Genomic DNA, 24,292 nt, shown 5'->3' with positions numbered 1-24,292 from the left:
AGCTGTTCACATGCATTCCCTGTCGGCTGCACACCAGGTGTCATTCACTTCATTAAGGCATTAGAGACATGTATGCACAGTAAGTGAATTTCCTCCATTCCAGCAGAACTGCTCTTGGGTTACAGTAACAGGATTAACTTCAAAGACTGTGTGGTTTCTCACAGTAGAGTGATGTTATGGTGCTGCCGTATGTCTGTGTGACTGATGAGAGCCACCAGAAATATTGACCTCACACAGTCACTTGCAGTGTCATCTGGTAAAGCCAAAATCAACTTCTTTTACTGTGCTGGAGCCGCTCCCCGGAGCTGTTGGCATGAGCCGCTGGGAAGCTAATGATGGAGAAAGTGTGTGCGTTTTTGTGTGTTTTATAGTAGGTGTGTTTAGCGATTTAACACCCGAATTGCTCATGCAGTATATAACACCCTGCAGTGAAATCTTTGCAACCATTTACTTAAGTTTCCCACTGTATGGCAGCCAAGAGAGCACTTATCAGGGGTTTTAAATTGCTCCTCAGGGATGTTAAGTGAATGATAGCCTCTGAGTGCTGTCTATCCATCATATCCAACAATATTCACAAGCCACAAAAGACTACCATAAAGCCTCAATCAATGAGCTATAAATCAAATAGGGCTCAGTGTTACACTACCTGTGATTATGATTATTATTATTATGTCTTGAAACCACATTTATTGTTTCCGTCTTCTCCTGTTTACAGGTGTTCTGCAAGACATCCAGCGGAATTTCGGTCAGACGGACAGCGGAGTCGGCTTGTTGCAAACAGGTAAGTCTCCTTTAATCCTGTAATAGCACATGTGAAAAGTCCCAGCTCAACACCTGAACACATTCTTCATGTGATGAGGGTAACTGTTGTGTAACTCTGGTATTTTGGCATCAGCTAAATTGAATTGGAGCAATGAAAGGCAGCAGCCCTGGCCCCAGGTCACAGTTAAGGTGTAGTTTGAAACTTTAATGAATAAAATGGACCGAATTTCTGCCAGAAGCTGTAAGAAAATCTGGTTTTAAGCCACATTTTTATGATACATTTTTTAGATCTTGGTCAGTTCTAACTATCATGTTTTAGCCCCTTCTGGATCTTAATTTATCAGAGAAACAACCTGAGCAAACACTGGATCAGCATCAGAGTTTTTTATTATGAAACTGCTTAATTAAGGGCTTTTACAACTTCTGGGACACACACCTGGTCTGGTTTGGAGAGGAGGAGATCTCTGTGGGTAATTCAGCTCCTGGTAAAAATGTCTGGATCTTAGGTTATCCAAAAAAAACAACAAGCTGAGCAAATGTTAACAGCAGCTCTGCTCGTAGCCCTTATGGGACTTCCACCAAAGTGTTCACCAAACTGCATCAGAAAAACCTCGATATTTAAAATAAAACTGCTTTATTGACTGTTTGCAATGGTTTTAATCACCCAGTCTGTGTGTTTTGGAGAGGAGGAGACCTCTGCAGATAATTCTGCTCCGAGTAAAGATATTCTCAACAATGAACACTTAAGGAATCCTAACTGAGAGAAGCTGACTGCAGACGACATCCGTCTATTGTAATTGCTTTGATTGAGAGACCGCTAGCGGCAGAAAACTACTTGACAGTTTAACAGCAGAAATGCTGTTTTCACACCAAGACTAAAAGCCTTTTACTTTGGTAGAGATATTGACGGCATGATCCACATTATGGAGTGAATTTACATAATCAACCCACTAATGATTTAATTATGCCTCTAATCTTTTTCCTTTATACATATTAAAGTGCTTTAATCATAGGACTTAAATAGAAACCAGTTTGTGTTTTCTTTAGAAAAACAGATAAAAATTGGCTAAACTTGCCTCTAATTTATAGTGTGCTAAGCTGAAACAAAACACTTTCTTTGAATTCTGTTCAAAGAAAGCCTTTCTGTTCTTCTGTTCAAAAGAGAAAAGATAAACCTCTGCATCAATTACTGCAACAATTTATCTCCAAGTGGATTACTCAAGGGAGTATCAGAAAGTTACACCACCACCAATTTGGAGGTGTTTGCACATTTTTCTCAAGAACTTAAGAAATATATTTGAATTATTAGCACCACTGTATCACAGGCTTAAGTGTGGGAGTGACGTTTCTTCACAGCAGCAGCAGGTCAATAGAAAAGAAAACACAGTCGGCAGCCAGGCAGGCTGTTCTTCTGAGAGCCTGCACGCGTGCACCCGGAGCGTCTGAGGACTCAGGGCAGGGTTTCCTGTTCCACTCTAGACCCCAATGAATTCACCTTTTAGGGAGATACCTTAGTCCTCTCATTGGAGGACAGGACCCAGTCTTGTCTCCGTGTGCCCCTCAAACTCATTCAAACACCAACAAACTTGCACACAAAGTGCCATTGAGGGCTCGCAGGCAGGGTTGAGTTTGAGGGGGGAAAGAATACAGGTCAGTGTTTTCCTCCTGCGCTTGATGTTCTTAGACTAACTTTAGCAGAGCTGAATGGTGTGGTGAGGACAGAAATATCCCTGAGGAAAAAAGAAATCAGTGTTCTGTTGGCCTTGCAGTGAATAAGCCATTTCATCAATTCCAAATCTCATTTCCACCCATGTTTGACAGCAGCACCAAGCATATACATTCTCTCAAGTTAATTTTATATCAGAAACTCTTTCTTCTTTACACATATTCCACCTTTATTTCCTTTATTATGTTTTTGTTGATTTTTTTGCAACAGATTAAAAAGTCAGTCATGCCTGCACAGACACCTAATGGTCCAGAAATATGGAACCAAACACATTTAATTAGTGTTTTTAATCAGCAGGATGCCTGAATTTGTAAAAATATTGACCTGCACCGGGATATTTGTATGAAATCTTAACAAGGAAACTGTGAAGGAGGTTGACTCTTAATTCTGTTTGCATTGGCTCATTATTTGGCATATGCACACTTCCACACTGGCACAGACTCACAGTCACACACAGTATGTTAGTAGAGGGGCATGTGTAGCTGATTTGCCCTCTGTACCGTCTGCATTTGCAGGTTTGTGAGAGGCTCCCAGCTGGCCAGCCTAAAAGCAGGTTCTTGCTGTGTGTTTGGTTTCTCCTGGCCTTTCCCGGCCTGTCATGGTTCAGACTCCGCTTGGCCCCTGATCCCCGGGCGACCTCTTTCTCACACTGGCCTGAGGAATGTTGGGTGTCCGGGCTTTGGGCTGTGAGAGCGGGTGGGCCCAGACAGGGAGCCTAGGTGTGAAGAAGAGGTTAGGAGGTTGACGTAATCAGGGAGAGTCTCATTACATGTGTATATGTTTACAATTTGCACACGTCCCTTCCGGTTTCCCCCACCCCCCTACTTCCGTCTCCAGAGGGAACAATCCCTGCCTCTGTGAGCACCTGCAGCCAGGCCGGCTCTGCCTTCTCTCCTTCCTCGCTCCCGCTGTCCTGGCAGCTAACCTCCACCTGGGATAGCAAAGTGCCAACGTAGGTGTTTTACAGGCGGTGGGTGTTGCGTGTGCCGAGGCTTTCTCTCTCTTGCTCTGCTGCCAGGTCACCCTCACACTTTTAAAAACACCTAACCACACACTGCAGGATCCAAGTCGTAGAACAAACACGAGTGTGAGTCAGAATCACTTTATGAACTCTGTTCTGGTTCAGTTTGAGCACAGGAGAGCTTTGAGCCTTTTCTTTGGCTCTTAATCTGAACTACTGGAATGAAAAATTTCCCATATCTAGGAGTTACTGACAAGTTGTTTGCTTTGGGGAAATACTAGCTTGACTGAGCCCTTAAGACCTGCAGCTGTGTTTTCATTTTGATTGCTGCATCTTTTGTCTATTTTGATTCATAAAATGACATTTACTTAGAACAAGCCCACAATCAGCGAGTAGTAGCAGATAATTGTATCTGTTTCCAGTAAGACTCAACTATTACTTTTACTTCTTTGTTGCATAAAAACTGTATCAAAATAAAAGACATAGCCACCCTGACATCACTCATTGCATTATGTACTTTGGTTTTGAAGCCTCTTGTTTGCTAGCAATTGAGACCAAAAGCTTATCAGGAAAATGCTTACTGATGTGATAAATCAAGTGAGAAGTAAAGTCATTTTCCAAATCACTTTCAGACAAACTGATTTATTTTTGCAGCCAGTGGAGTCGCGCCCTGCTGGTCATTTGAAACAATGCAGGTTTAAGGCAGTTCCGCAGCAACTTCAATTTACAGATCTAGATGTTTTTCCTTTGTTTGTTACTCTCTGCGAAGGAAAATTTTCCTCCCCTTAGCTTGTTTTAAGATCTTTAAACTCATTTAAAGTACAGAAGATCACACCTACATTACCTTGAAAATAAGAAGCATAGGTCTCTGGACTGAATGACATGGTAAGATGCTTGCTGCAGTGCGGTGGGTGTGAGTTGGTGTTTTTATGCTAAAGGACAACATGGAAAATACCCTGTGGTGAGCTCAGCCTCCGCAGCACCAGTTATTTCTGTTATTTGGCAACACCAACCTTCCCAAAGCAGCTTGCACAACACAAATTGACATGAGGTATGTGCTCATTTCTACTGTGCATGTGAGTGTGCACGTGTGTCATTATTGCCCGAGGAGGTGAGATCTCAGCTCTGTGTAAGGGGATGAGGTGTTCATAGCTGTCAGTCAGGTTAGAGGTAAAGGCATGCCGTTTGAGCCTGCAGCTCTCCGCTCCGTCCATCAGTACGCTCTCACCTGAGCTCAGTAGAGCTGTCAGAGCAGCAGGACAGCCTGAGCTCAGCTCTCCCACTGGAAGTGACAGGCCTTCGTGCTAATGGCCCTCAGGCTTTGGCTAAGTGAGTGACACTCACACACAGCTGTGAACAGGACCGGTCCCGAGGGTACGGAGGGCAGGAAAGGTTAATGGAAGAGAGGAAGAGGAGAGGGGGCTCACCTGGATGGTGTCACCTTTGGTTGGGGGGAGTTTTGAGCACTTTTGTTAACTAGACGGAGAAACCTGAGAGAAGGCTCTCTCCTCCTGTTAACATGCCAACGTTATTGTATCCAAGTGCTTTGAGGCAAATCAGAAAAAAAAACTCTTAATGGGTTGATTTTTTTTACCTACAATAGAAGCTGCCGTAGTAATTACCTGCTGCTAGTTGAGCATGGAAGCAGAGTTATTGGGGTCAGCAGGCTGGATGTACAGTGGGCGGCGGCTTAATAAGGAGCCGGCGCTCAAAACAGCTCGCAGACTGTCTGTACCCGGGTCTGTGTGTGGCTGCCCACCTTGTCTGAAACATGACACCAGCACTCACGCACACACACACACACACACACACACACACACACCAACTGACACTGCCACAGTCTTAACATGGTGTCAGTCTGCCGTTCAGCCAGTATGTGAGCTGTAAGGAATGAGGCCACAGGTGCTGTGTAGGACTGCAGGCTTGAGCTCTGCTAACACATCAGGCTTATGCTGCACATAACGAACTTTAAAGGTGGAGAAAGATTGATGCACCAAAAAATAAATACATACTTCAGAACATTAGCATGTGCCAGATTTACCAACATATTGTCATTCCCAACTCTTCAGTGCTCCTTGGCATCAGGGAGAACAAACCTAGAAGAGAGGTCATGGAATTTAAAATTTACAGGTAACCTTAAAATAAGTACATTGACTCTTGGTTTCTCACGGGACAACAACACTGGCTCTCCTGGGGCATATTTGGCCCATCCACCAGCACTCTCATCTGCCTGAATGGACCTGAGTTACATTAAGTTGCTCTGACATCTAATAATCACGCAGATGGGTTTACATTAGAGGTAATGGAAAGCCCGATCAATGTCAGTGCATATATATATATATATATATATATATATATATATATATATATATATATATATATATATATATATATATATATATATATATATATATATATATATATATATACACACACACATACACTAAAAGCTGACACTGATCAAATTGCATATGAGCTGGAAGTGAGAATTGGATTTACTGTCCTGTGCATGACTTTTCCCCATCCTGTGCACGAGCACAAACAAAATGCACACAGAAAGGACAGCTGGCGGACCATGAGGAGGATATTCACTGAGTTTGACATAAAAGTGTATTGGATTAGACTCATGACTCCACCTTTAAACCTTAATTATAACAAGCCAGCATTGTAGTCAGTAGAAGTCAGGTTTTAGCCATATATAATTCATGCCATACTGTAGCAGCCTGGTATTCATTGGGCCTGAGGTTTGGCCAGTTGTATAGGTTTATGGTATGTGTCAATCAAAAATGTCTCCTGTTGAATAGAGGCCTCTCTGATTTCCTTTTACACAGAAGGAATAAGTGCTATCAGTGCTTGATCAGCTGTTTAGGCCAATCACAGCTGCTCCTATTTTGTCCCTCGCACTTGTTGGTATCCCTCTGTACCTCCTCTCTCTCTCTCTCTCTCTATCAGCAGTTTGGCAGCTGTTGTTGCCTTGTTGTCACTCCCTCTGGCACCTTATAGAGTTAGAGGAGACGGGGAGATGAAGGGAAATGGAGGGAGAAGAAAGAGCCACCTGTGACTTCCTCTCTCTGGTCATGCATGGCAGCGAGGTTTAATCTTCTCCACTATTGATTCCCAAAGCCAAATAATTGCATTGCGATGGTGTTCGGCAGCCTCCTCTCCTGCTGAGACCAGAATAGAACGATGACCTGATGTTGCATCGACATCACGGCGTGCGCGTTTGTGTGTGTGTGTGTATGTGTGTCCCCATCTCAGGCTGTTTTTATAGGCCATGTCTCGGAGGAGGGCAGCTGCTGGGCGATGATTGGCACCCGGCTCCCCGTCTCCTTCCCCCTCACTTCCTGTCAACGAACCAACAGCACTGCCCATGAAGTGACTGCCAATCCAATCAGGATTTTAAGGCCAATTAAACAAGCACGCTGTCAACCCCTCTTCATGTAAATGTCCTATCAGGTCTCTAATCGCCCCTTATTTTGAAGCACCCACAGAAACTGCCCAAACAGTGGCAGAGTCACAGATCTGAAAATAGGCCTTTTATTTTGTCATATTTCTGAGTTGTCATGGGAGTGATCGAGCATTTCTGGCGGCAAGATTTTCTCCCGCTACTCAAAAAAAGAGGCTGATCGATCGCCTGACGCCACGGGAGGCTGCTCCACTCTTTCTGCTCCGAGTGACATCAACAGATCAATTAGAAACACACACACACACACACACAAACACACACAGACACACACTCTACACCCCTCCTTGTCAGACACATGTGCTCGACTCATACCAGCAAGTCAAGGTCAAAGATATGGCTGCTGCTTGCTCATTTTTCACTCATCATTAAAAGTGTGGGCGTAAGTAATTTGTGCCTGTATGTGTGTGTCGGTCCTCGTCTCCATTAGTCCCAATAACAAGGGTAGCACACGAGAACACAAACACAGACAAGCAGGGTCCTCTGTCATTTCAGCCGGAGCTTGTCATTAAGCTGGCTGCTCCCCGTCGTTACTGCAGGAAAGAAAAACTCAAGTGCTCAGCTCGGTGCCATGTCCCCAGCCACAGGAAAGTATCCCTGGGAAAAAATAACTACATGTTTTTATTAATGCTGCAGCTCGGATCGCAGTCTGGAGCTGAACGAAACGCACATCTCACTACTTGTTTTTTGTGCAGAAGCAAGCACCTTCCTTTATTCTAACCATATGTGTTTGCTTATAATATGTGCTGGAAATGTGCAAAAGATGATGTTCCAGTGCACTGTTGCCAGCCAGCCTGGTATTTGTAGCAGCGTGTAATTCTCCCCAGATGCAGCAGTCACACTGAGCAGGTAGTAGAAAGCTCTGCTGCAGCTGCGGTGACAAACTCAGAAAGAGAGAATGAAAGAAAAGGGGGTTTAAGTTGGCTTTAGGTAGCGCTTGATGGCTTCTGCAGGAATTAGCTGCTGAGTTTGACAGAAACAGGCGAGAGAGAGTGCAGCACGGGTATTTCCCAGCCCGCATGTGGCATTTATCAAACAGCATTGGTAATCCAACACCGGTGAAGTCGGAGCAGAGGGGTTTCGGAGAGAATTAGCGGTGATCAGAAATGTGAGGAATGCAGAAATGTTCGGAGCGCCGCATGAAGGGAAATACAGGAGGCAGAGATGTGATGTATGAGAATGTCAGACACACTGGTCGGCTCTGGTGTCCTACTCAAACCAAAGTTATGTGTCACACCCTCCACAGGCAGTCCCATTAATCATTAGAGGAAGAAGAAACAAAGCAGCCGCTCCCACCGGTGCTGCACACCTGATAGAAAAAACAACACCCTGTTGCCACAGCGCACTGGTCACCAGCGATCTGTTGGTGAAAGAAAGATACCACTTCCTTATTCCTCTCTCTGCTGCAGTGGATTTAAGTTAATGATATTTATGTAACTTCTTACTCCAACCTTTGTAGCAATAAATATTGATTTTATTATCATTCTTATTGCATCTGAATATCATAGCGAGCAGGCAGAGAGATGAGTAAATCATTCTGCTCCATATGAATAAGCCACAGCCTTTTATTAGACCCAGATCTCCAGTAAACGGCATTACATTTAGTGCTGTGTTTAATGGAATACACCAGAGACGATGCAAACCTCCAGGCTGCATCCACTTAGACAAATACAGGCAATTAGGTAATTGTCCACAGAAGTAAACCAACCATGCAACTTCTACCATACATTTGCATTATACTGAAAATTATCAATAGAGACTTTTTCCCCAATCGGACTCATCTGCAATGCCCCACTTTCCGGTGTTTTCACGTTTATTTCCAATAAGATCGCCACCACCAGTGTAGGTATAATTGATTTGTACATATTTAACAATCTACATGTGAAATTTAATTCATGTACATGCTCCCCCAATGGTTGCATTTCCAGAGTTTCACTGTGTTCATGAGCTTTAAGTTGTAATGTGGAAACATCATGGACACGTCAGAGAGCCCTCTAAACCACAAGCTTGTAGCTTTTTGTATCGCAACAACAATGACCAATGGAAACAGATCCCCAGCGAACCATGAAATATGAGAGGGAAAATAGTTTTTCTTTATATTCCGACGCCACATGAATGAAGCACAAATAACTTGTGTATCCACTGCGTGACTCGGATACGCTCCAAAATGTATTGGGTTCTTACTTGACACATGCAAATCATTCAAAATTTGGTCATGTAGTCATTCCATAATTCTGCTAACAGACAGACAAAAAAAACAGGAAAACCTCAAAGAAAAGCATAATATGATAGGCAGAAGTAATAATTTGTAGAGAGAGTTCCTCTTAGAAAAACAATATACAGTTGCAAGAAAAAGTATGTGAACTTGTGAATAGCAAACTCAAAAAGTTTGAGGTTTTTTTTACAGATCAAAGTATCTCTACATCTCACTCAAATCTCATTTCATTGTTAGGACTCCAAGTTTGCTAATTCCTGACTCCAAATAGCTGTTAATGGAGTCATTAGCCAGAGGGTTCACTTAATTTTTTAACCATCGCTTTGAATGGATAATGGATGTGTTAACAAAACCCATGAAATATTATAATTGTTTGTGTGGTATTAGGTCAAGAACATTGTGTTTGTCTATACTTGGGACTTAGATGCAGATCAGATCACGTTTTATGACAAAAGAATGCAGAAAACCAGGTAATTTCAGAAGGTTCACATACTTTTCTCGCAAGTGTATAAATGTTGCACTTAAGTTTCACTTAAGTTTCATTTAGTGAGTTTAGGGAGTTTTTAGCTCGTGCACAGTCTCTTCCTTCCTGGAAACCATGAGGATTCTTCTTCCTGTAAATTTAGTCAGAAATCCGTGAAGAAATGTGTCACAGTTAAGGTATGTCATGTCCCAGTGGAAAACTTCAGGTACTTTTCCATGTGTGCATACATCTACATAATCAGTTTGAATGAGGACACCTGTGGCTTCTGCAGAGACATCAGGCACTACCATAGTAACACAAGTGCCAGAAAGTTTCTCATTTAGTGCTTTTATTATGAAAGGTTCACCCCTGTGAAGAAAACGCTCCAACAGAATGTTGTGTTGAGACAGATTTAGTAGGCGGTGTTGTCAAAGATGTCTCAGCCAGCAACTCGTGCCAGATACACAAGTAGTGGCAGTCCAATATCGTGGAAACACTCATTCATTTGGTGTCTTTTGATGACTGCGTCCAGGGATTTGATGTAATATACTATATGGTGGAGGAGGGTTACATATGGCTGGAGTGGCTGGTGTTGTGTGTGGTGATCCCTGACAGTGGATTACCTGTTGTATTTCTACAACATTTGAACAAACCTTCGATAGGTGTGGTTCTCACATTAAATCTCAGTGATAAATATACTGCACTCTAAAACATTTTTTGTAGAAATTACAATAAAACACTGTCAAATTGCATCAGATATAGCACATAAAAATACAAAGCATCAACTGTTGTAGATCCTTTTAATTGCCATGAATCAAGGAATAGTACAAAACTTTTAAACTGAAGAAAACGCACAGTTTTTTTTCATGTAAAATTAAAGGAGAAATACCATAATGTCACATTGACACAATTACCCAAAAAATAAAGGGGACTATTTAGTCTAAATTACAGTTTTTGCTGATATTTTCATTTAAATTTACAGTGGAAAACCCACTCAATTTTTAACGGTGAAGTTCTGGCAACCACAGCTATCAGTATTTTACTGTAATTAAACAGATTTTTTTGTATTATTAGCAGTAAAATCTCACATATATTTGGCTCTGCCCAAAAGTGTTTGCAATTTTAAAGCCATTTGAAGCTGTAATTAGTACGACTGACTCTTGTGTTTTCAGTAATATCAATTCAAGTTAATTAATACAAAGCATTATAAAACATGATTTAATCTGTATGATAATATTGACCTATTCTTGAGACCCTTTTGGACTGAGCAACAAGGACACAGTAGCAGAAGGGACATTACTCATCCATAGTAACGCCTCTAGATAACCTTGTAATGATGTAAAGGACACAAAAGACACTGAAGAGGGAAGCTGTATTAATGGATGTTTGCAATTTGCTGAACACTGACACCTAGACACACACCTCGTCCACAGCGAACGGGTCAAAGTGACACTTGGCGGTGCTGTAAATGGCACCGAATGACAAGGCCTGGCCTGCAGACATGTCCAGACCTGCAGAAAGGATGTGCTTCTCCTATTCCTCTAATTCTGTCTCCGGCAGCTGAAGGACATTCAAATTCCTCGAACTGCTATCCCTTGGTGGCACTGTCTGTCCTGACTGTCAGGTTTCACAGCGCAGGGATGACAGTGGCTTCAGCTCCAGTGGGAAATACCCTGATCGTAAAAAAAAAAAAAAAAAAAAAAAAAAAGACATTCCAAATTGGTGAGATCTGGCTGCTACTGCTCTACTGAAGTGCTCTTGGAGTAGTTTAATAAGCTGATTGACTCATGTGAAACTTTTTTATTGATATAAAACTCTTATCAACCCAGGCTAAAGTCAATGATGCAACATATTAATAATGCATGTTGCTAAACCTAAAATAAGGGGCTCCCTCTTGTTACTCCCCTCTTTTTCCTCGCTAATTATCAGGTTTGACCGCTAGCAGGACCTGCAATGATAAACTGATCATAAATTGTGACTGATGGTTTGTTGTGCATGCAGAGACTGCATGTCACTCAGCAACAAACTTGGCCTCTTTAGGCTAACTCAGTTAGCTGAAATGTTGCTCTGGCTCTTAGCAGGTAATGAGTTTTCATAGTTTGGAAACTCTGCAGTGAAGAACAGTCAGAAGATGTTGTGATAAAGTTGCTTTAGGTACTTTTTTTGCAGGAACTCAGTCTGCAGGTTACCATACTTTTCTACACACACTTCCAATAACAATGGCACATGTTACACGTGCATTTATTACCCACAAGACCACCTGTCTTAAAAGAGAAGAGTCGGTCTGTAACATTAGGAAATGTAATTTTGTATTAAGTTACACGCCCTGCAACAATGTCTCTGTTGAGCATGAGCACATTGCAGTGTCAATGCTAAAATGATAAACACCGAGTGGCCTTAACTACTATGCATCTTTAGTTTGCATCCCATCTAGGTAACAAATACTTATTAACTTTATTAGTAACCCAAAACATTGTATGTGTTCCTGAAATCCTCCATTTTGCATTTCTGCAGCATAAAGTACTTCTGTGCCGTTTTATTTTGAAGCAGGAGCCCTTGAATCTGTGACAAATCATATTTACTTCAAAAGTCTAATCTCCGAGGTAGGAGCTTAAAGGGAGTGCTTGAAAGCAGCAGACTACTTTCTGTGTACATCAGCATTGTTAGAGGATTACGGTGCCTTTCAGTTCTTTCATTTGCACTTTTTCAATCACAGTCAGTTACCTTCAAGAGAACTGTGAATGATTCCATATACCTCAGTGCCTTTTTGTTTTTTTTAAAAAAAGGATCAAATGGGCTGCTGAGCATTTGGCATCCCACAGCCGGATGCTGAGCCTCACAGGTGCTCTCTTCAGGGGAAACTAGTGTTTCATAGGGAAATGTATCCGTACAGGCTCAGTGAATATCAATCACACACACACACACACACACACACACACACACATACACACACTCTACATACGTGTGCCTGCATCTCCTCCCGATGCTCTATTCACAGTGGCATTGAATCATAGGAGGTGAGTCATCCCAGGAGGCATTGTTCTGCCGTCCAATCAAAGCGAGAGCTGGACGTCCGGTGTTTCTAGTCTCCCTCTGAGTGTGTGTGTGCAGGAGGAAAGTGTGTGTGGGTCTGCCAGTGGGGGTGCCGCTTGTTCAGTCGTGTTCTGTTTTTGAGTTGCATTCAATGTCATTACTCGCTTCTCAGGGGAAACCGCTGAATAATATTTAGGGTAATTCATGTGTATTGTCGCTGTGACTTTAAGTACTTGTGAGTTCTTGTACCATAAAACGTCTCATAAAAAGAATATTTAAAAAAAAAAAAATCCAACATCAGACTACCCAACCGAACCATGAAGAAGAAGCATAATTAGGCCCAACCAATTTAAATTCACTTTTATCCTTCAATGATAAAAGGCTTTGGTACCAATTCACCATGAGACATACTTTATTATGTGTTAAATAAGGTGCCACTAATGATAAAAGATATTACATGCTGATGGTGATATAATAAAGGGTGATGAATGATTATGTCGAGACTCACTGACATTTACCAGATTGTTTAAAGCTGCTTATGAAGTGCTGCAGAAATGAGTCGTAAAACCTGGAAGTGAGTCAGCGTTTCTGCACCCTTTGGTTCCCTCGTCTCAAAGTCACTGTGTTTTTAGGATGGCTTTTTAGTTACATGCCTGAAATATAGTCTGTGACGAGACTTTCACGTTTTTTTTTTCGACAAGAAATACAGCAGTAAATACCTAGTCTCGCAGAGCCAGACCTCTCTCCAAAGCACTGGACAAATAATCTGCTCTGGCTTGTTTTCATTTTCTTTTAACCAATCACATTTCTTGGGTGGCAACCATTCGGAGGCTTATTCCCACAGTCTTCATCCAGCGTGTCAGACCACAACTGGATACAGCATTGCCACTCAGCCTTGAAGCTAATTTTGCCCAGTGGCCACTCATGGTATTGCAGCTAAAAATCTCCCTAAAGCCCAAAAAGCATTTTACCCATAGACCACCATTATAAAAGAAATGTGAAAGCTGTTGACAGGACACCTGAAAATGAAAACAAGGTCTGTTATCAGGTCCATTATGACTTTTTGTGATTACATTTTAATTGTATTGTACTTTCCAATGCCAGAGTCTAAAAATATATTACAGGTGCATCTCAATCAATTAGAATATCATAGAAAAGTTTATTTATGTCAGTAATTCAATTCAAAAAGTGGAAATAACACATTATATAGATCCATTACACACAGAATGAAACATTTCATGTCTTAATTTATTTAATTTATTCTAATTATAATGATTATGGCTTACATTTAATGAAGACCTAAAATTCAGTGTCTCAAAACAATTTGAATATTACAAAAGACCAATTTAAAAAAGTATGTTTAATATGGAAATGTTGGCCCCTGAAAAGCATGTCCATCTATATGACTCAATACTTGGTTGGGGTTATTTGAATTGAACTACTGGAAATGGACTTTTCCATTATATTCTAATGTATTCAGATGCACCTGGAAATGTACCTGACAACCAGAAAAAACAAAAATTCTCAAAAGAACTGAATAGGAGCCATCTTTGGAACCGGTATCATGTTCTTATAATACATTAACACCTTACTCATGAAATTAGAAGTGTCTTTAGAAAACGTTGGTTGCTAACAAGTGGCTGACTAAGACGGCAGAGGTTCTCAGTATCATTAAACGTCATTGTCAGCGTTGTCGTGGGGATGAACCATAAGTCATTCAACCATAGTGCAGTTTGTTTAAAACCTAACCTAAGCTTTTTATTTCTGTCGACTGAATTTTAACTTCAAAAATCCTAAAAGTTGTGTCTATTTGTTGTAACTAAGTATCATAACTCAACACTTTAGTTTGTCAGGGAGCTTACTTTCTGCAAAAATCCAAAATCCAATGGAAGAAAAACATTGTCTTTGGAACCAAGCGATGTTAACCACCGGGTCAGCCGACAAACCACATCATCCCTGCGGCGCTCTATAAATATCAGACGGGGGTAACCAGCGGACACATACAGCATGATTCACCTGTGTCTAACTTGACAATAACAGCACTGAAATGTCACACTGAAATACCTGACTCCAGTCTCTTGCTATTGTGTCTGCTTTTGGATTTCTCACAGCCTTTGTCCTCTCATGCGTGGAATGTGCAAAGACTAAAGGTAACAGATGTAATTTTCTCTGTGAGAGACTGTGAGAAAAATGCACAGCATCTTATTTGGAATTTTAAGGACATAGAACCGGTTTGACACTCCTACCTGACGCACATATAGGAGGTGTGAATCAGCAGAGGCCCTTTGATACGATTTTATCCCGATACTTTAGTCATGATACGATATTTTTGAGATTTCAAGCATTTTTCGATATGGTGAGTTTTGCAATATTGTGATTTAACTGTTTAAATGCCTGTTGTGTCCACAAAATTCAATTCAATCAAGAATTGTTTTGTCAAATTAGAGAAAATTCTCAGTCTATTCATCAATCAGACTTTATTTGTGTAGCACTTTTCATACAAAAGAAAAGTAACACAGTGCTTCACATAAAAAAGGAGAAATAATCATAATGATAATAAAACATAGAAACAAGCAAACACCCTCTAATAGCTAAAACTATTGTAACTTTGCAGCATCATTTAAACAACTTCCCAACATGATATCCTAACAAGGTGCCTATAGATTCCTTAGATCTTCTAGTTTCATATGATACCAGTATCTCCAGTACATTCCTAAAAGTGAGCCTGCTACGGCCTCCAAAAAAAAAGCAAAAGCAAAAATACTGACACTAAATAAACTCTTAGTATTGATACTTGGCGGCCATGAATCGATACAATATTTCCACGCAAAATATCGCTAATACTATGCTGTATCGATTTTTTCCCGCCACCTCTAATAAGATCCACAATATAATTCATTGTATTCTTTATGAGAAATGTTGAGTTTTTTTGTTGGACACTGTTATATATTCTGTCAGAAGTACACACAGACTTTGAGTTTTTTGCTTCAACTTTCTACAAAGAGAATGAAATAGTTGAGAAGGAATAATGATTAATTTATTATATCTGTAGAGGCTTTTATATACAAAACCCCTTCTACCAGACGGGCCTCAGAGGGGTCCCTGCAGTCAGATGAGGCGCCGTTAATAAATGACCTTAATTGTTCAAACAGCTCAGTAAGGTTACAGGATACGTCTCCATATTGGCCGCATGGCTTTGTGCAGCATTGTAATGAGTACACATAATAATGAAGTTGCAGATGTCCTTGCCATTAATTAACCGCACAACTTGTTTTCTTAACTTATGCCACTGGTGTGGAATTGACAATGACTCTCCACCTAAGAGGAGGGAGCTATGAGATAAACAGCGGTTTTTAAAGAAAGGAATCTGTGTTTGTGGAGCTAATAGCAGGGAACGTGTTACATAAGCCGCACCGTGTCAGGCTGAGCCGATACTGTAGGGTTTGTTTCAGTTTGTCTACGGTTGAGTCACTTCTCTTTAGAGATAGATCACCGATAGCTATCATAATTACAAGCCAACACTGAACACTGTAATTATGAGAATTAAAAGTAATTCCTTCAGGAACATATTCTGCCTGTCAAAGAGCTTTGTTCTCTCTGCAACACTAGATTAATTCAACTATCACTGCATTTGTTATATTTCATTATTCATTCTATTACATATTCTATGAAGCCCACGTCTTTAATGCAGTATGAATATACATTGTAATCCTCTTATAACACTATATTATTGTATTTTAGAGGTTAATAAATATTCATAATGCTCCTTTACAATAATAAAAACACAATAAAAAGCTTTATAATGCCGTAAAAGGTCACTCGCAGATTGTCTTTACATTGATCAATGTGAATTTCAATTCTCATACTTGTAATAGATTCCAAACTTTTTATAATGCTTTATAATAATTTCATTATAGGGTACAGGTAGGGGGTTATAGTTAATCCTAACCCTATATGGGTTAATTATAATTATGGCTATAATGCAGTATAGACATGGACTCGCAAAGTATTATGATACTTGACTTTTTAAGTCATTATAAAATGCTTTTTTTAATGCATTATAGACATGAGCTTCATAGAAACAATATATAATCAGAACTTTTTTTGCTGTTATATGTGAAATGTCTTGTAGTGTAGGTGTAGTGTTAATTTTGTCAGCTTTTTTTATCATAATGACTCAACCTGTGATTTTTTTTTTAGTTTTGATTAAACGTCATGGAATTTCAGTCTCATCTTAGTAAAAAAAACAAGCTTTTTTTTTTAGTTTAAACCAAAACCTCATGTATTTTTTTATATACAAAGTGCTGTACATGGCAGGACAGACCAACAATAAAAACAGAGAAGTATAAACAACTAAAACAGAGCCAGTCTCATGCTGGGTAAAAACCAGTAAATAAAAGTGGCTTTTAAAATCAACTTTAAAAACCCCCACAAAGAACAGAAGAAAAAAAAACAACTAAAACAAAGCGAAAGCTCATGTTGAGTTAAAAGCCAGTGAATAAAAATGAGTTTTAAGATGACTTTTATAAAACGGACAGTGAGGAGGCCTGCCTGATATAATTAATGACCTCCATGCCATCTCTTCATAAGCTCATTTTAGTCATGGAAAAAAAGATCGTTGACGAATATATTTGCAGCTTGAGTCAGTGACTGTGTGAAAGAGTAGTCATAGCCGACCATTGTTGTATAAAAGAGGTTATGAAAACTTTTGGCCTGCAGTGTAAACATGCCTGCTCCAGACATCAGCTCCTCACTGTTTGGCCTTTCCTGCTGCATATTTGTTACATATGCACTTTATTTATTTATGACAGATTGCCATCTTTGGCGATCAGCCAGGGCTTATCTCTGGCACTGTGGAGATCAAACAAACATGTGGTGTTCTAGTGCATCAACAAGAGTAAACAGAGAGACAATGGTGGTCAATGTAGGAATGTGACTAAACAGAACCGCGTGTATCATATTCAAGAGCAGTTTCTGTATGCCAATCAAACCTTTGTTTTCATTCTATTTCTAGACATTTAAGGTGCTTCTGACCGCAAAATTAGATGCTTCCTCTCCAGATTGAATTATGAATAATTAAACTTTTCATAATAAGTTTGTCAGTTGTCATTGTCTGTGCTGAGAGCTTTGGGTGTGACCTGGCATCTGTGCAGACTTATTGTTAGGCATGGTTTGTTTTTCCTCCCTACAATGTCTTGAAATAGACCGAACACATTTATTTTCTTGTCACTGAGTCCATTTTTACTAATGAAGCCAACCATATGTTCCACTAGATCTGAAAATCGTGCTGCGTTCATTACATTCGATTCAAACTTTTAAATATAAATCCTATAAATAACTTGATATATAACTGTAGTGTCACGGACACGTTTTTGAGCTGTATTTTTCTTTTTAAAGACATTCCAGATCCCTCAAAATAAGTTGGACTTAGAGGAGGAGATATTTGTTTCCAAGCTTGACAGATTTCTTCATTTGGGCTTTTGTAGGTTTACAGTTTTCACCGAAGACTGACAGGAGAAGAGTGTGATCATTTTTCAGACAGTCTTTATAGTGACAGGGCATTTCCTGGGAGTACATGAGCCGAAAAAGGTTATGTGATATCAGTGTGCAACTTGTCTCAGTAACAGCACTGTTTTATATAGTGCAAATTAATCTTATGTCATTCTGTATTGACACAATCTGCTATTATATACAGTAGGCCTGCTGGCAAAAACCATAATCACGATTATTTTGGTATAACACAATTATTGACTTATTGACTCATTGACTTTAGAAGCATTACTGAACCTTTAAAAAAGTTTGTCTTTCAATTTTCTAGAACTTAAACATGATAAAACTGAAAAATGAATAAAAAATAAAATAAATATAATATATAAATAAATAAAAATAAAATATATAAAGTATATAGGTACATACAATTAAATAAAAAATATATAAGTAATTCAGGAAAAACAAATGAATTCAATGTAAATAAGATCAACAATGTTGTAACATTCGTACAACTTACTCGAAACTCCTAAACATATAGTCATATATAATGAATAAAAACAAATAAGACAAAATAAATTAGATTAAATATGTTGTTGTGCACTGCGACAACCTACTGAAAACAACTAAATTTATATACAACATTTTGTATGTAACTATCCTCCTAATATAACATATTCCAGTCAGAAAATGGGAGAAAGTGTAAACTAAAGGGCCCTCAGGGATCATGGTGAAACTGAATGCGGAACGATAATGAATTTATCTCGATTATCTTTTCATAATCATTGGACCCTAAATTCCTAATTGAAATTAAAATTGGACAAGGCACCTTATTATACAGTCTAAGATTGGCTTAATGGCATCAAAATGGCACCATGAAAACTCCTTATTGATCTTTATCAAGTGAAAACACCAGCGTCTCCTCTGTGATTCTATATCAATCTGTAATCCTTAAACAATAACATGTTTTATCAACAGTCTGCAGTATGTCTTATAGCGATTCTGAATGTGACCTATTTCAAAGCTTTTATTCTCTTGTAGATGTATAAATTAGGTCAAAGAGGACGAGACGACTTGGAGCTCAGCGGGGTTGTTGGTGCTGACTCTGATTAGAAAAGAATTTCATGGGAGAAAAAATGCAGCAAGGCGTGCTGATTCCGTGGAAGGGTGTACCTGCTTTCAAATGCACGACAACATTCCTCTATTCTTCTCATCAAATAAAGAAAGCATCTATTTGTGACAGCAATTCATCATCTCATTCTTCTGTCAGTTCAAAGCAGCTTCCTGGCATAAGGTTTATCTGACGTGCGTGCCCTTTGGGCCACTCAGTCGACAATATTCAAACTAAGAATGGTTTAACAGACGGGAGGTGTTTCTTTCTTCTTCTCTCCTGCAGCTTAACTCACACCTATCAAGCAGGATATTAAAGCAATATAAACATCAGACAGCAGCGAGGTTAATACTTAATAAGTGTGAGCAGACAGTCAGGACCTGACTTCATTCCCATGTGCTGACACTGCTAAGAGGTGATAATGGACCTCAAAAAAGGGGCGTGGCTTATCAAGAAATCACAAAATTATATAAAGTAGGACACAGAGAGACATGGTTTGTGCGGTTCCGCTAATGACTTCAAATAGGCCAGTTAATGATGTGAAGATGTGTTTTTTGACAAGCTGCTAAACAGTGAGAGTGATGGCCCCTGGCCTTTAGAAACACACATGGAACCAGCTGCTGGTGGCTGATTGTGGACCTCTCCCTCATCTTATCTCCAGTTTGCACTGCAGAACACCCTGCTCTGTGCATGTGTGTGTGCATGTGTGTGTGTGTGTGTGTGTGTGTGTGTGTGTGTGTGTGTGTGTGTGTGTGTGGTTTCCCCGTGGCTGCAGGGGGAGCTTGCAAAGCTCTTTAGAGAGCCGGACCTGCACTAAGCAGTCATCAGTGTCATTTAGCATTACACAACAGACCTGCAGCACTTAGCCACATAAATGCTCACGATGGAGGCTGCAGAAAGAGAGAGAAGGAGGGAAACACAGAGACGGAGACAGTGAGACAGTGAGACAGTGAGACTGAGAGGGAGAGAGACGCATTATCCGTAATGAGCAGATAAAGTAATTCCAGCAGCACCTGTGAAAACCCAAACTGTAACGGATTCATTCATTAATAATAATTTCAATTAGATTTAAATTAGATTTTAGATTACATTTCACTTTCTGAAATGAGATTCTTCTTTTTTTTTTCTTCAAAATTATGCAGTGAGGTCACACTGCAGAATATGTGTATTTTACCAGTATGGGTATATATGGTATTACTTGTAATATTTTGATATTATATTTTAAATTATATAATTTTAATGTTAATATAAATCTTAAGACATATCCCAAAGAGGTTATTCTTCTCTAATGCAAAAAAAAAATATCTATGCAAGGTTGATCAAAATTAGGTTTTTAATCCTCAGGTTGCAAAAAAATGTGCTAGAATTTATTGAGTGATTGCTCTGTATTTCCTTAAGCAACAGATTACAGTGCAGATTGTCTGTTGTTTGCAGTTTTATAAAAAATGAGTATACTCACAGGAGTGCTCTTGATCTGAAATTATCCTGAACCATATGCTTTTTGATGGTTTATGTGCATGTTGCTGCTGCTGCTTATGTAAGTTCTACCCATTTTTGTTTCAATATAAGGCCATTTTCTTTTTTTTCTGATGAAAATGGAAATATAATACAGCCTTACAGCATCAATATCAAAACCACACAACAAAGAAAGTAAGCCTTAGTGAGTAAACAAGCAGTGATTGGTTATTATTGAAGCTGGTACAGTAACCAGCTTAAATACCTGCAACAGAGTCAAATAACTGCATTTACACTATTTCTGGGTAACTCTTCTCACTAAAAAAAAGGTTAAACAAGGACAGCTTTTTTTCTCTTTTCCTATCATAGCCTAATATCACATGTTCAAAACTACAGTTATGCTATAATCTGATTATTGTCCCCTCTCCTGTTGGTTGGCCTCAGCAGCTGTGGGACTGTGATGCCTGTGTCTTATATAACACCTCCCTCCTCTCTTTGCTCTCTCATCTCCTCTCCTCCCTTCCTCTTCTGTATGTTTATGCTGATGATGTGTCAAAACACTCCAGCCTGCCTCCCCGGCTCCCCTTGCTGCTGTCAAGAGTAACATCTCTGCCCTTTCCCCTCCGCAAAGACGCAAAACACGGTTTGAGAGCATTAAATATTCAGGTCTGTTTGGGTTGGTCCTCCTCATAAATATTGACTAAAAGCCCTGCGAACGAGGCTTATAGCTGTCCAGTCAGCAGTGGGGCAATTAGGGGGACACACTTTAAAGCACTTGTGTTCCTTTCACTGGGACATAAGTTTGGTTGTAAGAAATTAAGATGGGAGAATTATTTATGTCCACGGGGCCACCACAGTCCTCTGGTGCTATGTGTGATCTAATGCCATTAATCTCCTTGTATCTAGTCAGTTTAATTTAACCAGTGGCATGTTTTTTTTCCCTCCAGCACCTATTTGATCAACATTAAACCCAATCTCAGTCTTGCCCTCTTTTCTCCCACTTTATCTCTTTTTAGAGCTACTGTATTTGGCCATTTTCCAAACTGTAGTCACTACATTTATACAACTCTTTCTCCTCCCCTTTCCTTTCACAAATTGAATCCTTTACAACCCCCGTCACCTTTCCCACTGCTGTATTTAATAATCTTTTGCCAACTTTCGTGTAGTAAGTGTAGGTGAAGTATAATGGAATCCTAATTGGTTGGAGTTGAATGGAGGTGTCCTCTGGCAGCCCTTCACTGTCTCTGGCTGAGTGCTATCACACAGTCAATCTGGACAGGTCTTGACTTAATAAGTGGACCTTAAGGCTGAAATATTTGTCTCAGTGCAGTTGGAATTTCAGTTATTTTTACAACAAAGTACAATGGAGAAACACAGGATACTGAAAATAGTCAAGATCATGCCATACTAAGACCACAGGTTGTGTATAAAAAGTGGAAGTAATCACTGTGATGTCACCCATCGGTTTCTTTGATGTGTTAAATTTGGGATTTTGGTTGTTTGGAACCAAAAGTGGCCATATTTAAATAAGATGGTGAAGCTGTAGAGGAGTTAATGGCTATATACAGTCATGGAACAAATTATTAGACCACCCTTGTTTTCATTTTCTTGTTCATTTTAATGCCTGGTACAACTAAAGGTACATTTGTTTGGACAAATATAATGATAACAACAAAATAGCTCATAAGAGTTTAATTTAAGAGCTGATATCTAGACATTTTCACTGGTTTTCTTGATAATAACCAAAATCATTATCAAGAAAACCATTGACAATGTCTAGATATCAGTTCTTAATTAAACTCTTATGAGCTATATTTTGTTGTTATCATTATAACATATACACAGTGTCATGCTGAGCCTTTCCTATGCCTTTATGCTGATTGATCAATCACAAGGTAGTCCCATCCTAAACCCTGCTTTATCGTCTGTTTCACTCTAAATGGGACCATAACATACAAAAGAACATCAAACTGTTTTGAAAATGACTTAAAACTAGCAATTGAGGCTCATCAGGAAAATGTGTGCTATAGATGATAAATCAAGTGCGAAGTAGGGTCATTTTCTAAAAAACTAGAAATTTAACTTCTTTCTGCAGCCAGTGGAGTCGCGCCCTGCTGGCCATTAGAAAGAATGCAGGTTTAAGGCACTTCTGCATTGGCTTCACTTTTCAGACCTGGATGTTTCCACTTGACCAAGACAGAAAAAACACATATTTTACACCGGTAACAGTCATTTCCTGTCACTACATCCAAAGTAACATTTTCTCTCCTTCTGTCTCCTTCCACAGTCTTCATCTGCAGCTTCATGGTGGCAGCTCCCATCTTTGGTTACCTGGGCGACCGCTTCAACAGAAAGGTCATCCTGAGCTGTGGCATTTTCTTCTGGTCCACCATCACTTTGCTGAGCTCCTTCATCAGTAAAGAGGTACGACACCGACAGCACAAGAGCTCCAGTGTTATTCTATTAGGCAGCCGTCCCTGTGAAGCGGCCCAACCCTGACGAGCTAATTATTCCGTTATGATCTGGATATGCTTGATGTTAAGACTAGTGAAAAAAAATGAAACGCTCGTTAAGTCAGACACCCGCTTTGCTTTTGTAGACGTTCTTTATGTCTCTCTCTCTCTCTCTCTCTCTCTCTCTCTCTCTCTGGCTACCAGCCAATCAACTAATGAAGGCCCATTCCTCAGCCTTGTCTCAATTACAATGCTTCAGAAGATAAGACTCTGTTGTTTCACTGCCCCCTGACAAGTGGATTTAGATTTGATATCTCTAAAAGCCCCTGTGTGCTGGGCGGCGTTGGATGCATTAAACAATAACATTATTCTTGGGGCCGGTGATGTGGGAGAGGGGCGTCCCGCTGAGAGTAGCCACCACATTACAGTAAAAGGCTCTGTACATGTATATGTGTGTGTGGGTGTGTAGACGGACCCCATTATACAGTCTTGATGGACAGTCGTAATAAAAATGTAACAATCTGAAGTCGCTCCAGTGGCAGGGCCATGTGGCATTAAAAGCTACGTTCGGTGAATTTATGCAGCATGTGAGACGCGTGCATGGCGTCCCGCAGGGCGAGTAAGCCTGTTCACTGCCGAAGCTCTTCAGCCCAGAGCTGTGGAAGGGAATGACAGCTCAGAGATGTCTCAGGAGGGCGTCCTTTGACTCAAATCCCCTATAGACTCGCCTGCTCGGAGACACGGTGGCAGCTATTTGACTAAGCAGGAAATACATTCATGCTGCTCATGGCGAAACTGAAATCAAAGGCCTCTTCCCCTCCGACAAATGCCACAAAGGTCGCTGATTGCCGATGAGCAGATCGGGGCTGATCCTCAGCACCTGCAGTCTTTTGCCCCAAAGTTTAACTTTACCCTCAAGTCTTGTTCCTGAGGGTGCCAATCAAATGACACAAGAGTGGATGGCTCTTATGTAATAGCTTCACAGCGCTGTCGCCATGAGAGATGAAAGACATGACGCGTAATGAAATGTTAACGACCACTTACGACTGAGTCCTATCATTACGCATTTAAGACACTCTGGGGCATTTCTGGAAGGATTCGCAGCAGATATGGAGTTCAGATCTTATGTCACCAAAATTTCCAACTCCTATAAAATTAAATTG

The 24,292-nt window shown here is 40.1% G+C and overlaps 1 protein-coding gene across 2 annotated transcripts in view; it reads left to right on the top strand.

The window, feature by feature from the left end:
* Window positions 1–24,292, top strand: part of spns2 (SPNS lysolipid transporter 2, sphingosine-1-phosphate) — an 87,399-nt gene that overhangs the window by 23,645 nt on the left and 39,462 nt on the right. For both annotated transcript variants that reach the window (XM_059351461.1, XM_059351462.1), the window contains exons 2-3: window positions 716–781; window positions 22,964–23,100. In XM_059351461.1, coding sequence (XP_059207444.1) covers window positions 716–781; window positions 22,964–23,100 — 203 coding nt within the window. The remainder of the gene's footprint in view (window positions 1–715; window positions 782–22,963; window positions 23,101–24,292) is intronic.

Source organism: Centropristis striata, chromosome 15, assembly GCF_030273125.1.
Source record: "Centropristis striata isolate RG_2023a ecotype Rhode Island chromosome 15, C.striata_1.0, whole genome shotgun sequence".
Classification (NCBI taxonomy): Eukaryota; Metazoa; Chordata; class Actinopteri; order Perciformes; family Serranidae; genus Centropristis; species Centropristis striata.
Note: the sequence above shows the minus strand (reverse complement) of the source record. Positions and strands in the feature narration are given on the sequence as shown.